Source organism: Cottoperca gobio, chromosome 5, assembly GCF_900634415.1.
Source record: "Cottoperca gobio chromosome 5, fCotGob3.1, whole genome shotgun sequence".
NCBI classification, from domain to species: domain Eukaryota; kingdom Metazoa; phylum Chordata; class Actinopteri; order Perciformes; family Bovichtidae; genus Cottoperca; species Cottoperca gobio.
In genome coordinates this window covers 16293286-16306020 of record NC_041359.1, presented here as the reverse complement: position 1 = coordinate 16306020, position 12735 = coordinate 16293286, and the positions used below count along the sequence as shown (strand labels likewise).

Here is a 12735-nt window from a genome sequence, read left to right as displayed (position 1 = left end):
TTATACAATTTAAATAGTCTCAAATACTTAGATATTAGAGAATAATTACATTGGAAAGGAACACAACCGTAATCAAACAACCAGATATAGTAAAAAAATTAAGGTTAAAATCAACCCAAATATTTACCATTTCATTTTGGTTTAAGAAGTCAAGCTAATTTGAACTTGTATACAGTTACCACCAAGTAACATTTATCCTTATACTGAAAAAAAAGACTAAGTTCATCTCAACAATTTTTTAATATAAAAAAGCACTAAATCCTGATAAGAGCTTTTATTTTGTTCTTGTTTGTGAATATAATATTATCTTATTTTGTAGTAAATTAAAGTTATTGATCATATTATATTGATTTGGGTTGAGTTTTCCTTTCAAAGTTATGTACACACAGATGGATTAATACACTGACACACAGAGTGAATATAACAGACAGTTAAACATACAAACATCTACAGACAAATGTCATTTGGTTACATGCTTGATTGCGATCTTTGACACATTCTCCGTTTCATTCTTCGAGCCGTTGAAGAATAACGAACATGCTTAGAATGCTTAAAACATCATCACAAAGTGTCACAGTAAACAAAAAGCTTGCATTTGATACAAATAAATAATAAGTGTACGGAACCAGGCGGAGGAATGAGTGAACAGCCTGAAGATGACAAATGGCCACTGAGACATTGATGATGATGATGATGATGATGATGATGATGATGATGATGATGATGATGATGATGATGATGATGATGAGCATGCGCATGAGGATGATGATGATGATGATGATGATGATATGATGAAAAAAGTTATATTGATAGGAAATTACTCTTTTATATAACTTTTATTAACTCTTTTCACCAAAGAGTGTGATATGATGACACAAATGTAAATTAAATTATTAAATTAAATTAAATTATTATTATTAGTGATAATAGTACTACTAACTAACTTTAGATTGAATGATGATGGTGGAATGATGGAAATGATGATTATGAATAAAGAAAAGAGCAATAGAAAAATAGAAAACAAAAATTATGATTATGAAGAAGAAATAAAAAACTAGATAGAAATGATGATATGATAACATGATGTGGAATGAATTAAATTAAATGGATGGTTTGATGAATAGGATTATGATCCTGAGAAATGGTTACAATTATTTGAATGGAGCAAAAAATAAATAAAAGGTGAATTAAGAGTAACAAGTGAAGACGAAGAAGTTGCAGGTAGCTCACTTCATGGTGTCTTGACTTCTGTGTATCGTCAGCTATCTTCATGTCTTTTGGTGAAGTGACAGTCTCTGACAATGCCTTCTTTGGTGATGTCTTGACGTCTTCTTTCAGAGATTTAGATGTGACTTTAGTCTTCTCCTGGCCCTGCATCTGTTTGCGGGCCTGGTTGTTACCTGTGGGTTTAGACTGAGTAGGTACTGTTTTTGATTGGATGGGAGAGCCCTTGGCATGGTTGGGTGTGGTTTTACCAGGGGTGGCCTTGGCACCAGGAGGATGAGAAGGGCCCTTAGTCTGACCAGAGGGCTGAGCAGATCCCTTTATCTGAGTCGACCCTTTGGCCTGGCTCTGGCCCTTTGTTTGGTTAGCAGACTGAACAGGGCCCTTACTTTGAACATGTGATTGATTAGGACCTTTATTTTGAGGTCCCTTACTCTGAGCTGAGGGTTGTGTTGGACACTTAATTTGGGAAGGTGACTGAGTTGAACCCTTAGGTTGGGCAGAACCCTTGGTTTGAGGGGAAGCTTGGCTGGGCACCTTGGTATGAGGGGCAGGCCCAGCATGTTTTACAGGAGAGATAGGGCCACTTACTTGGGGACCAAGTGGTTTCTGTTGTTGTTGAGGACCTGTGGGCCTAGGCCCTAAAAGTTGATTTGGCCCTTTCTGCTGAGGTGGTTGTTGATTGGCTGTAGCAGGTGACCGGGGGGATCCCACGGGCTGTGCAACAGGAGCTGGAATATCTCCCAAGCTTCCTGACAGAGCCCTCTGCGTCTGGCAGTTCAAGCACAGCCATTCTTTTTTCTGAAAAACAAGATCAAAGAGAAAAAACGTTGAAATTGTATGTGACTTCCTGTATAAACCCCACCCACTTGTGGTCTTCTATCCAAATACAGAGACAGATTATTTTGTTGGTTGAACAGATACAGATAATGATATCTCGGTACACCTCTACTGACTACATACACAAGTATGTTCAACATTGGTGTTTAATTTGATATTGACACTGTGTCAATATATTATTTGATTATTATTTATGATGATTGATGGGTAGAGAAATATATAATCAGAAAATCAGATTTTCTTTGCTTTTTAAATGATCATGGAGTGCCAAGGACTCAGTATAGCGAGTCTGAACAACTGGTAGCTTTCAACTATTTGAAAGCCTGTCCAAACAAGGCCTTTCATCTCTTGGTGAAGACTTAATCATTTGACAACATTAAGCACTCTCAAACAGGGTACACAGAGGAAAAGTGCTTTGTGAATACAAATTAACACATCTGTTATTAGATAGGAGGAGTGCAACTGTCATTAGACATTTTATTTTACATTTTATAACACGTATAAATGTAACACAAGGGAAATTGTGAAAGAAGAGAGATATACACTTCATACCAGCAATGTCAGAGTCATGGATTATGTAAAACAGCAACATGTTTTCTTCAAGGCTGTTTGTAAGAGACCTTAAAGGTATCAAAGACAGGACCTAAACATAAAGAGATTCAATTGTAGGTTAATGCAGCAGATCGATGAAAATGCTCGATGGAAAGAAATAGTTACATTACAGATTATGAAAGCTGTGGCAGCACCATGTTTGTAACACAGCCCTATGATAATCATGTGTGCCCGAGGTCTGAAGAGGGAGCGCTCTAATGACACAGACTCACACAACAAAACAAATAACCTCATAAACACCTCTATTGCCAGTTGCTATCTGCTCAATAAATCATTACTTTCATTGATGTCATACTTCAAAAGCTTAATAGAGAAGATGGAATTCAACATGCCCATAAACAGCTAATGCAAAAACAATGCAGGTGTTCAATGCCTGTATCAGTAGACATCTTTACTGTAGTCCACAGTCAACATGCCAGAGAAGATTGCAAATAAAAAACGTTTTTGTTTAATTCTCTTACATTTTGCTCACATTGCAACTATTGGGATTCTGTCACTTCTGGCACATGTCTGACATGGTGGGGATCTTTAAGAAGAGATTTGAATTTGAATCTGAATTATGTAAATAACTGAGAAAACCTCACATTACAAGCGAGACAAAAAGAGAGTGACAATCATTTAGTCAGCAAGGAAGATCCTAACAACCTTATGGGGATCTAAATCTAGAGACCCCAGAGACTCCAGAGACCTGTGTTTGACTGAGCATCTCCAGTGGTAAAGTCTGGGTGTAGGTGTCTGTTTTCTTTTTGAATTCATACTTAATCTGTGTATAGAAATAGATCAGACTCTATGTGAGTAAGAGATTGATTTTTTTCTTCTTCTCAGGGCTCATTGTGTGTCCTCTGTTTGGCTCACTGGCCACGATGAAGGGTGGACACAGACCATCACAGGCCACTTCTACTATTTGTCCAGTAAAACTGATTTGTGAAAGCAAAATAATGTACGAATAATGTTTCACCACTCGCTGATGTGGGTGGTAGGAGACAAAGCTATAGCTAAAATTTAACAGGAGAGGATGAAGGAGGAGGAGGAGGAGGAGGAGGAGGAGGAGGAGGATTGAATAAACAGGAAGAAGTAGAAAGTGTTGGTGGACAAATGATGATGATCATCACAGGCAGAAAGAAGGTGGTGGTGAAGATGATGGCTACGAAAAATGGAATATTATTACTATTTGTGATGGTATTTCTGAATACTGTATTGATTGAATCAATAGATGCCTATCAATCAAAAGTCAATGTATATTTATATGAGGCCTCTGCAGATAGCATGCAGATAGTGTTTACACAGTGCATATACGCCTATGTATATTTAAAATGGGGCTATGACTGAACGATTAATCTACTAATGATTTTCTCGTTTAATAAATTAATTGTTTTGTCTATAACTGTGACAAATGTCCATCACAAGTTCCCAGAGTCCAAGGTTATGTCTTCTGATGTCTTGTTTTGTCTGATCGACAAAGCCCAAAGATATCCAGTTTACAGTCAAAGAACTCTAAGAAAAGAGCAAATATTCACATTCAATTGTGACAATCTGTGATTACAATAAATGCTTCAGCGATAATTCGTTATCAACATTGTTGCAGATTACTTTTCTTTAGATCAACTTCAAATGTCGCCTGAAAAATGCCAAAGGTCTCCTGTAACTCGTGAGTAAAATATATGGGCCGCAACTATCGATTATTTTCATAATAAATAAATCACCAAATCATTTTGTTTAGTGAAAACATTAAAAAACTGTCCATCGCAATTTCCTAAAGTTCAAGTCTACAAATGTCTTATTTTTTCCAACCAACAGTCCAAAACCCAAAAAACTACCAGAAAATAAGACATGGATTAATTGATTATCAAAAGAGTTGCAAATTAATTTTCTGCCAATCAACTAATTGATTAACTGACTAATTGTTGCTGATCTTGGATCTGTAGATTGATAGATAAAGATGTATTTGCCAGCTGCTGTGTGGTGCTGGACAGGTAGCTTGCAGATAGAGGGTACACACAAACCAGCTGCTCACTGTGGTGGGACACGACCTCTCTGGGTTAATGTGAAAATTGTGATTAATTCAGCTCTGGTACCGGTAGACTTCAACTGTTCTTCTGTTGATAATAACTCAATTAGAGCCCTTATGCAACATGAGTGTTAAATTATGTAACTGCCTCGTTTAGAAATGATGCCATTTGAATCATGAATACTGTGAAAATATGCAGTTCAGTAATGATATCGTTGCAGCTAACTAAGGAATAGTGTGGGCAGTTACATTAGAACATTTTTCATCATAAAAGGGACTCAAATAAGAGCCTGGCAAATGCTTGGCCAGTTTAAAAAAAACCTTCCAAGGAGTGAAAAACCAGGGAGTATGAGAACTATACTACTTTTAACTTCACCCACTTAGTTTGACAAAGTGGCTAGATATGGTGGCCACTTTTAAAATCTATGTGCAACATGCTATTTTTACTCATGCTATTTTTCTGTTCAAGATGAAACCTTTCTCAATGTTCTCAAATCCTACAGGAATCTGTTGTCTCAACTGAGACCACGAAGCGTGGATTGAGCCATTGGCATGCCAAACAGACAGACTTGCTTTGTTTTCATCTCTCTCAAGTGCTGTACTGAGAAGCTATATATAAACAGGTGCAGTACTCTCAGAACAAGCCATCTGTGCCGGTTCTTTCACATATTAATTTCAATTTTTTTTGTGTAGAAATGTCAAGCGTCTGTGTGTTTGTGGACAGCTAGCGCACAATGGGACCGACAGAAACCACCGAAGCGATGCGACTATATAGACGGTGAGGACATGCTATGTGTGTGTGTACGTTGTGCACACATGCATGATCACATGGTCATAGAAACTCCCAGCCTCTAAAGTCTCACTTCCAACGTCCTCAAAACGTCATCAAATCCGCTTTAACTATTTTTATTTTAGCTTGTTCATAAAGCTGCATAACAACACTGCGTGGTTAAAAGGGAAAGAGGAGCAAGGCCAAAGCAGAACTAGGAGTAGCAAATTATTCATGTAGAGTGCTTTAGCTTGTACAGCAGTGAGCCATGTGGGCTGTGCTTCCCACTTCTGCCCACACTGTGTGGAGAAAATCAGGTCCATATAAAAGACTCAGAGGCCGTTAATGCACCCTGAACACAGAGCAACCAATTCACTGTGGCAATCCCCTTCTACTTTTTAACTTCCCTCTGAAGAACAGCATTTACAGCTCAATACACAGAGATTAAACTACAACTAAATCTACAACAGAGACTGATAAGGAACGTTTTTCTTTAAGCAGAAATAAATTAGTTTTGAAACACAGTTTTTGTTTAGTTTTTCTTCTCACTTTTGTTTTTTTGAGGAATTCGTTGTGCGTGCGTGGGTGGGTCTACTGTACATGTGAGTGTGGCAGCAGCAAGCTCAGTTTGTTCCTGAGATCATCTTAGTAATCTGGTAACCTCATTAAATGGCAAAAGGTTAACTTGTGCTCAGTGGATAGTGTTTTTAAGCATGGCTGTGAACTGTAACTCGGATGTGGCTGATAAGACTACACACTGACTGTAATCTATCAATTACATCTGAAGCCTGAGGTGTCTGCTCTTATCCACTGAAACATGCAACGAGTCAACAACAAATGTGGCTTTCAGCATCCAGTGTGATGACATTTTGACAGAACACATGATTTTCTAACACTGGATCCTTCTAACAGCCTCTACTGTCACCAGTAGAGGCTGTGGCAGTATAGACTACATTTTCCCATGACTCGAGAAATTACTACAAAATGCATAACATACTTTAGAACTTGAAAATAAACCATTCATTTCAACAAAGGAGTCATGTTTCTTTTCTTTTTCAAATGCTAAAGCAGCAATGTGTTTTATTGTGTCTCTGAGAGAGAGAGAGAGAGAGAGAGAGAGAGAGAGAGAGAGAGAGAGAGAGAGAGAGAGAGAGAGAGAGAGACAGAGAGAGAGAGAGAGAGAGAGAGAGAGAGAGAGAGAGAGAGAGACAGAGAGAGAGAGACAGAGAGAGAGAGAGACAGAGAGAGAGAGAGAGAGAGAGAGAGAGAGAGAGAGAGAGAGGAGAAAGAGACAGAGAGAGAGAGACAGAGAGAGAGAGAGAGAGAGAGAAAGAGCTTGATTTTAACATAATGGTTAAAAGAAAGCTAAACTCTGTTTGACTCACATTGCCTCTGCTATAGTCTTCTCTAATGTTTTTGTCCTTATATCTACTAGTTATAGCTCCTGTTTATCGATTCTGTGTCTGAATAATTTTATGGTGTCCCCGAGATGCATCACACCTTTACAAAACACATGCAAATTAATCTTTCCCTATTGGGGAACACATATACAGCATAAAAAAGGCTGCAAACACAGCTAACTACTGAAATGCACTGAAGTTGACCCATACATGGTGTTGAAAAATGAGCTGAACATTTACGTGTATTTAAGTTTAAACATTCTGATTGTATGATTAAGATATTACTGCAGACATGTCATGTCCCGTCAGATTATTTAATGTTATGTCATGTATTTATATTATAGTTTAGTTCATGTTCAGTGTTTAATGTCTCTCAGGTTACGTTATGTTAAGTTAGTCACTCTTGTCTAGTGGTGTCTTGCACTTCCTGTTTTGTTTTGAAACTTTCTTTTCCCTCTGGTTTCAGGTTACTTAACTTCCTGTTTTCCCGCTTCTGTGATCGTCTGCCCCACCCCTGATTGTTGTTGATAGTCCTGTCTCCTCTTTTCTTGTGCCAATTTGTCTTGTAAACTTAATCAAGTGTAATCAAGTGTTGACGGGTCATTTTGGATTAAAAGATCCTTTTGGTTGAATGTCACTTTTTGAGTCGTATATTTTGGAGACATGTGTGTGCCAGGGTGTGTTTGTTGGTTTTTAGTGTCCCCAGAAAACATTTCCTCTCTTGCTTGTGTTTTCTGTATATTGTTGTGTTGTCTTGTCAGTATTTGCAGCACGTTTCTGTATTTGGCTATTTATTATGCTGAATATGTGAATGTGAATGTGTAAAGGAAGCTGTAAGTATGAACTGAGAAAGCCTTTGTAAATCCTTTAAATGTCAGTACACACTTATACAGTATATTGGGATCATAATTCTCCACACGTATTTGTAAATAATATTGCTACTTTAATACCCCCATAGATGTTTTCTTTGGTTCAGGTTTGTCTATTTGCATTTGTTTACTTCACTTGCTGTGCGTTCAGCTCTCAGGGCCACCCTATAATTCCCTAGATAAATCAAAATCTAGAAACTTAGGTGGTGCACTGTGGTGCGCAAGTTCCAACAACTTTTTTTTTTTTTACACAGTTAAACATCCCTGCAATAAATATTACACCACATACCCAGACAATGATCTTGAATGTAAAGTAGTGCAGCTGAAGTGTTTGAGAAGGTACCAAGAGCGTAGTTGAGAGTGCAGTTAGTGAGTGAAACTGAATCTGCCATAAAAGACAAAAGGTGGAAGTGCCGGCAGTGTAGTGATGCTCCATCCAATCAGATCACAGCCGGAATAGATGCCCTTTCACAGTCAAAATAATGAGAGATTGAACACTGCAGGTTACCGCAAGGAAAAGGTCAGAGAGATTGATCCTGTTCTCATAGATTGATCCCACTCTCAGAGACGCTTGCTGAGACATTACAGCCATGATCACCCAAGTGTGTGTGTGTGTGTGTGTGTGTGTGTGTGTGTGTGTGTGTGTGTGTGTGTGTGCGCGCGCGCGTGCGTGTGTGTGTGTGTGCGTGTGTGTGTGTGTGTGTGTGTGTGTGTGTATGGGTATAAATTCACTAAATTATGTAATATATTAATTATCCAAACTGCTAACTCCTAATGACAAGCAAAGCCAAGAGCAGGTATACGAATTACAAATTAAAAGTGCTCAGATGGGGCTTAATTTGATTAACGAATGTACCATCCTGATTTAAAATCCAACTATGTTTACCGTCTCTCTCAATTTGGAATGATCCAATAAAGGCAAAAAATGCTCAAATGCAATGGGGCAAGAAGAATAAGCTCTCAAAAGGAGCAGAGAAACTCCAGGCTATAAAAGCTGTTGAGTACAAAAGTAAGTAAGTACAAAAAGGAGTCTGCTTACTTGCGGCACACTTTCACGAGGAAGGAAATAATAAATTGCAAACCCTACAGGATGATCCTCCAGAGTGTGGCTCGAAGGAGGATTTCAATCTGCCATGATTGTTTATTTTCTGTAGTTTCTATGTTAATCAATCAATTACACAAGTACAAGACTCCTCACATAATATCACAATTATAAAACCATAAACATAGCCTGAAATAATTGCATTATTTGAACCTGGACACCAATAAAGCATCAAACTTAAATCTAAAAAAAACTGCTTTATTCTTCTGGCCAAGTGGGGCCAGCAAAAATAAAAGTTGATACGGCAAATTTCTATTCATTTGGAGTCTGCTTTTTTTTTGGCCATCTGGAGAATGTAAGTCCCTCTTCTTTTAGCTCTCCAACAACTCCTGTGGAAAATTGGTGGCTCTCTAGCTGCTAAATGCTCCAATGTGTTCACCAGATATTTGCTAACTTTGTCTGTGCACGCATACTGTCACTTACTGTAGGAATGAAGTGTTATTTATTTATTCCAAAAACACGTTAGAATTGCCTCTTGGTTAATCCAATGTGGACAGCATGATAATTTAGGACAATGTAATGTTTCAGATAATTAAATGTTTGAGATTATGTACCTAATTTGTCCTCATTTATTCCTTTTAAATAATACTAAAAATAAGTAGTGATTGCTTTATTTTTCCTACTCCCAGTGGACCAGTGACTCCACCTTCTAGCTGAAATGCAGCTTTGCGGTCTCTATTTTGACAGTGGGAGTTTGTCTATATGAGAAGAGGTGGATGCTGGAAAGCACTTTCTTCATGGAGAGATAACTACTACAGTAAGAATGGACTCTGTCATATCATCATAAATACTATACTGCACGTCACACCCTTTTTCTCCACACGACTAAAATAAAAGGTCACATTGTTGAACAGCTCAACTCACAATGCTGCTCATTAATCACAAAACTCTTTTTTTTGTTTTGTTGCAACCCTGAAATAAAGGCCAAAGTGCCCAAAAGTAACATTTACCAGAAATGTGCACAGATATCAGACCTACAGAGCCAAAGTGCCAGTGAGGCAAGAATAGAATGGAGAGCTTAAATACTTCCTACCCATGGAGGGAGCCAGAGAGCACAACATTTGATAGAGAGATATATGGAGCCCCGTGGGAGCATACACACCCACACAACAACACGAACTGAGCAGAAGAGAAAAACAAACCCTCACAGAGTCAGATTCAAGCATCCTTCTAAATATTGTACTGAAAGTGGGCTGCATATTTAACACCAACCTTTTTAATAACATCTTATTCTCTGCATTACTGGTAGTGACAGTCACACCCCCCCACTTTACTTCTGACACACACACAAACACACACACACACACACATCGGTATATTTTGATATGCTGATCAGCTCAGTGTACAAACACATGTGCAAGCAGACATACTGTGTGTAGCTTACACAACCTCAGTATTCCACCTCCTACTGTCAGTCAACTCGCAGCAAGAGTCTGTCCCCTGCATGGTGTCTCTGCCAGGGAACAGACCACAAGCTGTGCAGAAATGTCATTAAGAAATGTCATTAACGCCGTCAAGAAATTTACCGAGATATATTATTTTAGGTGCTCATTACCAGGAAGGAAAAGGAATATGACTTCCCACTCAGTAATTGTTTTCATGCCACAACATTTGTCACGCATCATGGTAATCCTCTCCCCCAAAGTTTTACTTCTAAATGTCAACCCTCCTTCTTACACGAGTTATCTGAAACAGTAGCGTTCACGTCTCTACCATCAAAACAGCTTTGGTCATTAACTGATTATAAAAACTTTTTTGACAGTCACAACAAATGTGCTAGCCACATCAACCTTCAAAGTAAGTACTGCAACAAAGCAACTATGTAACAACAAAGGCAGAAATCATCATAATAATCCTTCAAGTTCTGTCTAACAGAGATTAATGAGGCGTACAACAGAGGAGGTCATAATTAATTTGTAACAAGTGAAGGTCAGGGGAGCAGAGGGTCAGTGTGAATTATTAACTACCATGTGCATAAGGGCATGCTGCCAAGCAGGTGGGAATGGGGTGAGTTTAAGGTGAGTGAGGAAATATATCACGTACAGTTTGGTGCCCGGACACGTACACACACACACACACACACACACACACACACACACACACACACACGCACGTTTAATACCAGGAGCAAGAGAAGACCTAAAACAAACTGCATGTAAAGTACAGACGTAAACAAATGCAAACAAAAATGCAGCAGTAGAAGTCAAAGGCTACATTCAATCAAAAGATACATTTACTACAAATAACTATACTCAATGTATTCAATCGTGTTACAATGCCATAACATTCACAATAAGAGTCAAAGATCAGCAGAGCAGGTTACTCTATTAAAGCCCTATCAGAGGCCTGTAAACCACTGTATCCATTTCTATTATGCTCAGTCTCAATGAGCAGTAGTTTAAAACTACCAAGTGCGCAGCGCGAAGCGTGAGCGAGCACATGTCCCAGCATTGTGCCAGGCTGTGCCACACCACGCCTCGGCTGTGACAGGTCAGTAAGAGTCAGCAGGTATATAGGCTAATCCCCTGGGACTCCTTCAATGGGGACACGTGGTCGGGCCTGTGGATTAGAGAGGAAATGAAGGATCATCCACTGAGGAAGCAGGACTCAACTACAGTCACAGTCACTTATATTATACAGTTCCACAAAGTGCATTCAGAATAAATACATATATATATATATATAAATTATAGTAGATGATCATCTCAATATGGTTTATAGAGCATCTCCACACTACACTGTCCTCAATAAACACTCCTTCTCCAGTGGGAGTGGCATGTTCGATAGACCCAACCTGCAGGAAGACAAACCAGCCAATCAAACTGAGATCTTTATTTCAATAGCTATTCGGATTTGAAAATAATATTCCTAATAATAATTCTATTTTAAATCTACAGTAGTCCCTAACGTAGAAAGCAAGACAGATAACTGCGTGGGAGGCGTTGCAAGCACCTCCACAGCAGGTTCTATATGCAGAGCTGTGGAATAAAAAAAAAAAAGTTTTACTAAAAAGCTAAATATGCTTTATGTACATACTTTTACAACTAAACTCAGCAAAAAATCCTCTGCACATCCTTCGAATGACAGCTCTAATCTACCTTAATGCACATTTTATATATAAAAAGATGTGTAACACTATCCTTAGTCAAAGTAGTGCTTTAAACTAAATGCTAACGTCAGCATGCTAACATGCTCACAATTACAATGCTAACATGCTTATTTGTAGTAATGTTTACCATGTTCGCAACTGGGTTGCGACCCATTTAGCATGTTAGCATGCCAACATTTTCTAATTAGAACTAAACACAAAGTACAGCTGAGGCTGAAGGGAATGTCATTAGCTAAACCAAAGTAGTGGACAAATTGAAAGTAATATTCAGCTGATGGCTGATGAAAAGTTAAAGGATCACCAAAGTGATTACGATCCATCTTCTGGGAACCGTAAATGTCTGCACAAAATTCCATGGCAATCCATCCAATAGTTGTTGAGATATGACTCTGGACCATGGACTGCATGAAATAGATCCGGACCAGTGGCAGGCTACATGTGAAATTACTTTTTATAGTGTCTTGCTGCAGGACATCAGTGTGTCATCTGCCATTAAGTATGTGTCTGTGCTGTCCCTCAAGGGGCTGGGTAGCACAGGGTCAGGTCATGTTTTATACTCTTTTTTCTTTTTCTTTTATTTATTCTGTCTGTTTCTATTTGTTTCAACGGGGGCAACAGGTACACTTTTTTTGTTCAGGACACAGGGACCGACGATCACATCAGTGAGACTGTCCTGCCTCAGTAGGGGGCTCTCGATACATGAACAAGAAACAGTGAAAAGCACCAAGACATCCAAGTGATCCTACAAGAGCAAAAGCACGTTTCTAACCACACATCTTCTTTTTGAACAGACACAGACTGG

The 12735-nt window shown here is 38.7% G+C and overlaps 1 protein-coding gene across 2 annotated transcripts in view; it reads right to left on the bottom strand.

The window, feature by feature from the left end:
- bsnb (bassoon (presynaptic cytomatrix protein) b) overlaps nt 1-12735 on the bottom strand; it is a 67892-nt gene that overhangs the window by 18801 nt on the left and 36356 nt on the right. For both annotated transcript variants that reach the window (XM_029431046.1, XM_029431047.1), the window contains exon 4: nt 1231-2025. In XM_029431046.1, the coding sequence (XP_029286906.1) occupies nt 1231-2025 (795 nt within the window). The remainder of the gene's footprint in view (nt 1-1230; nt 2026-12735) is intronic.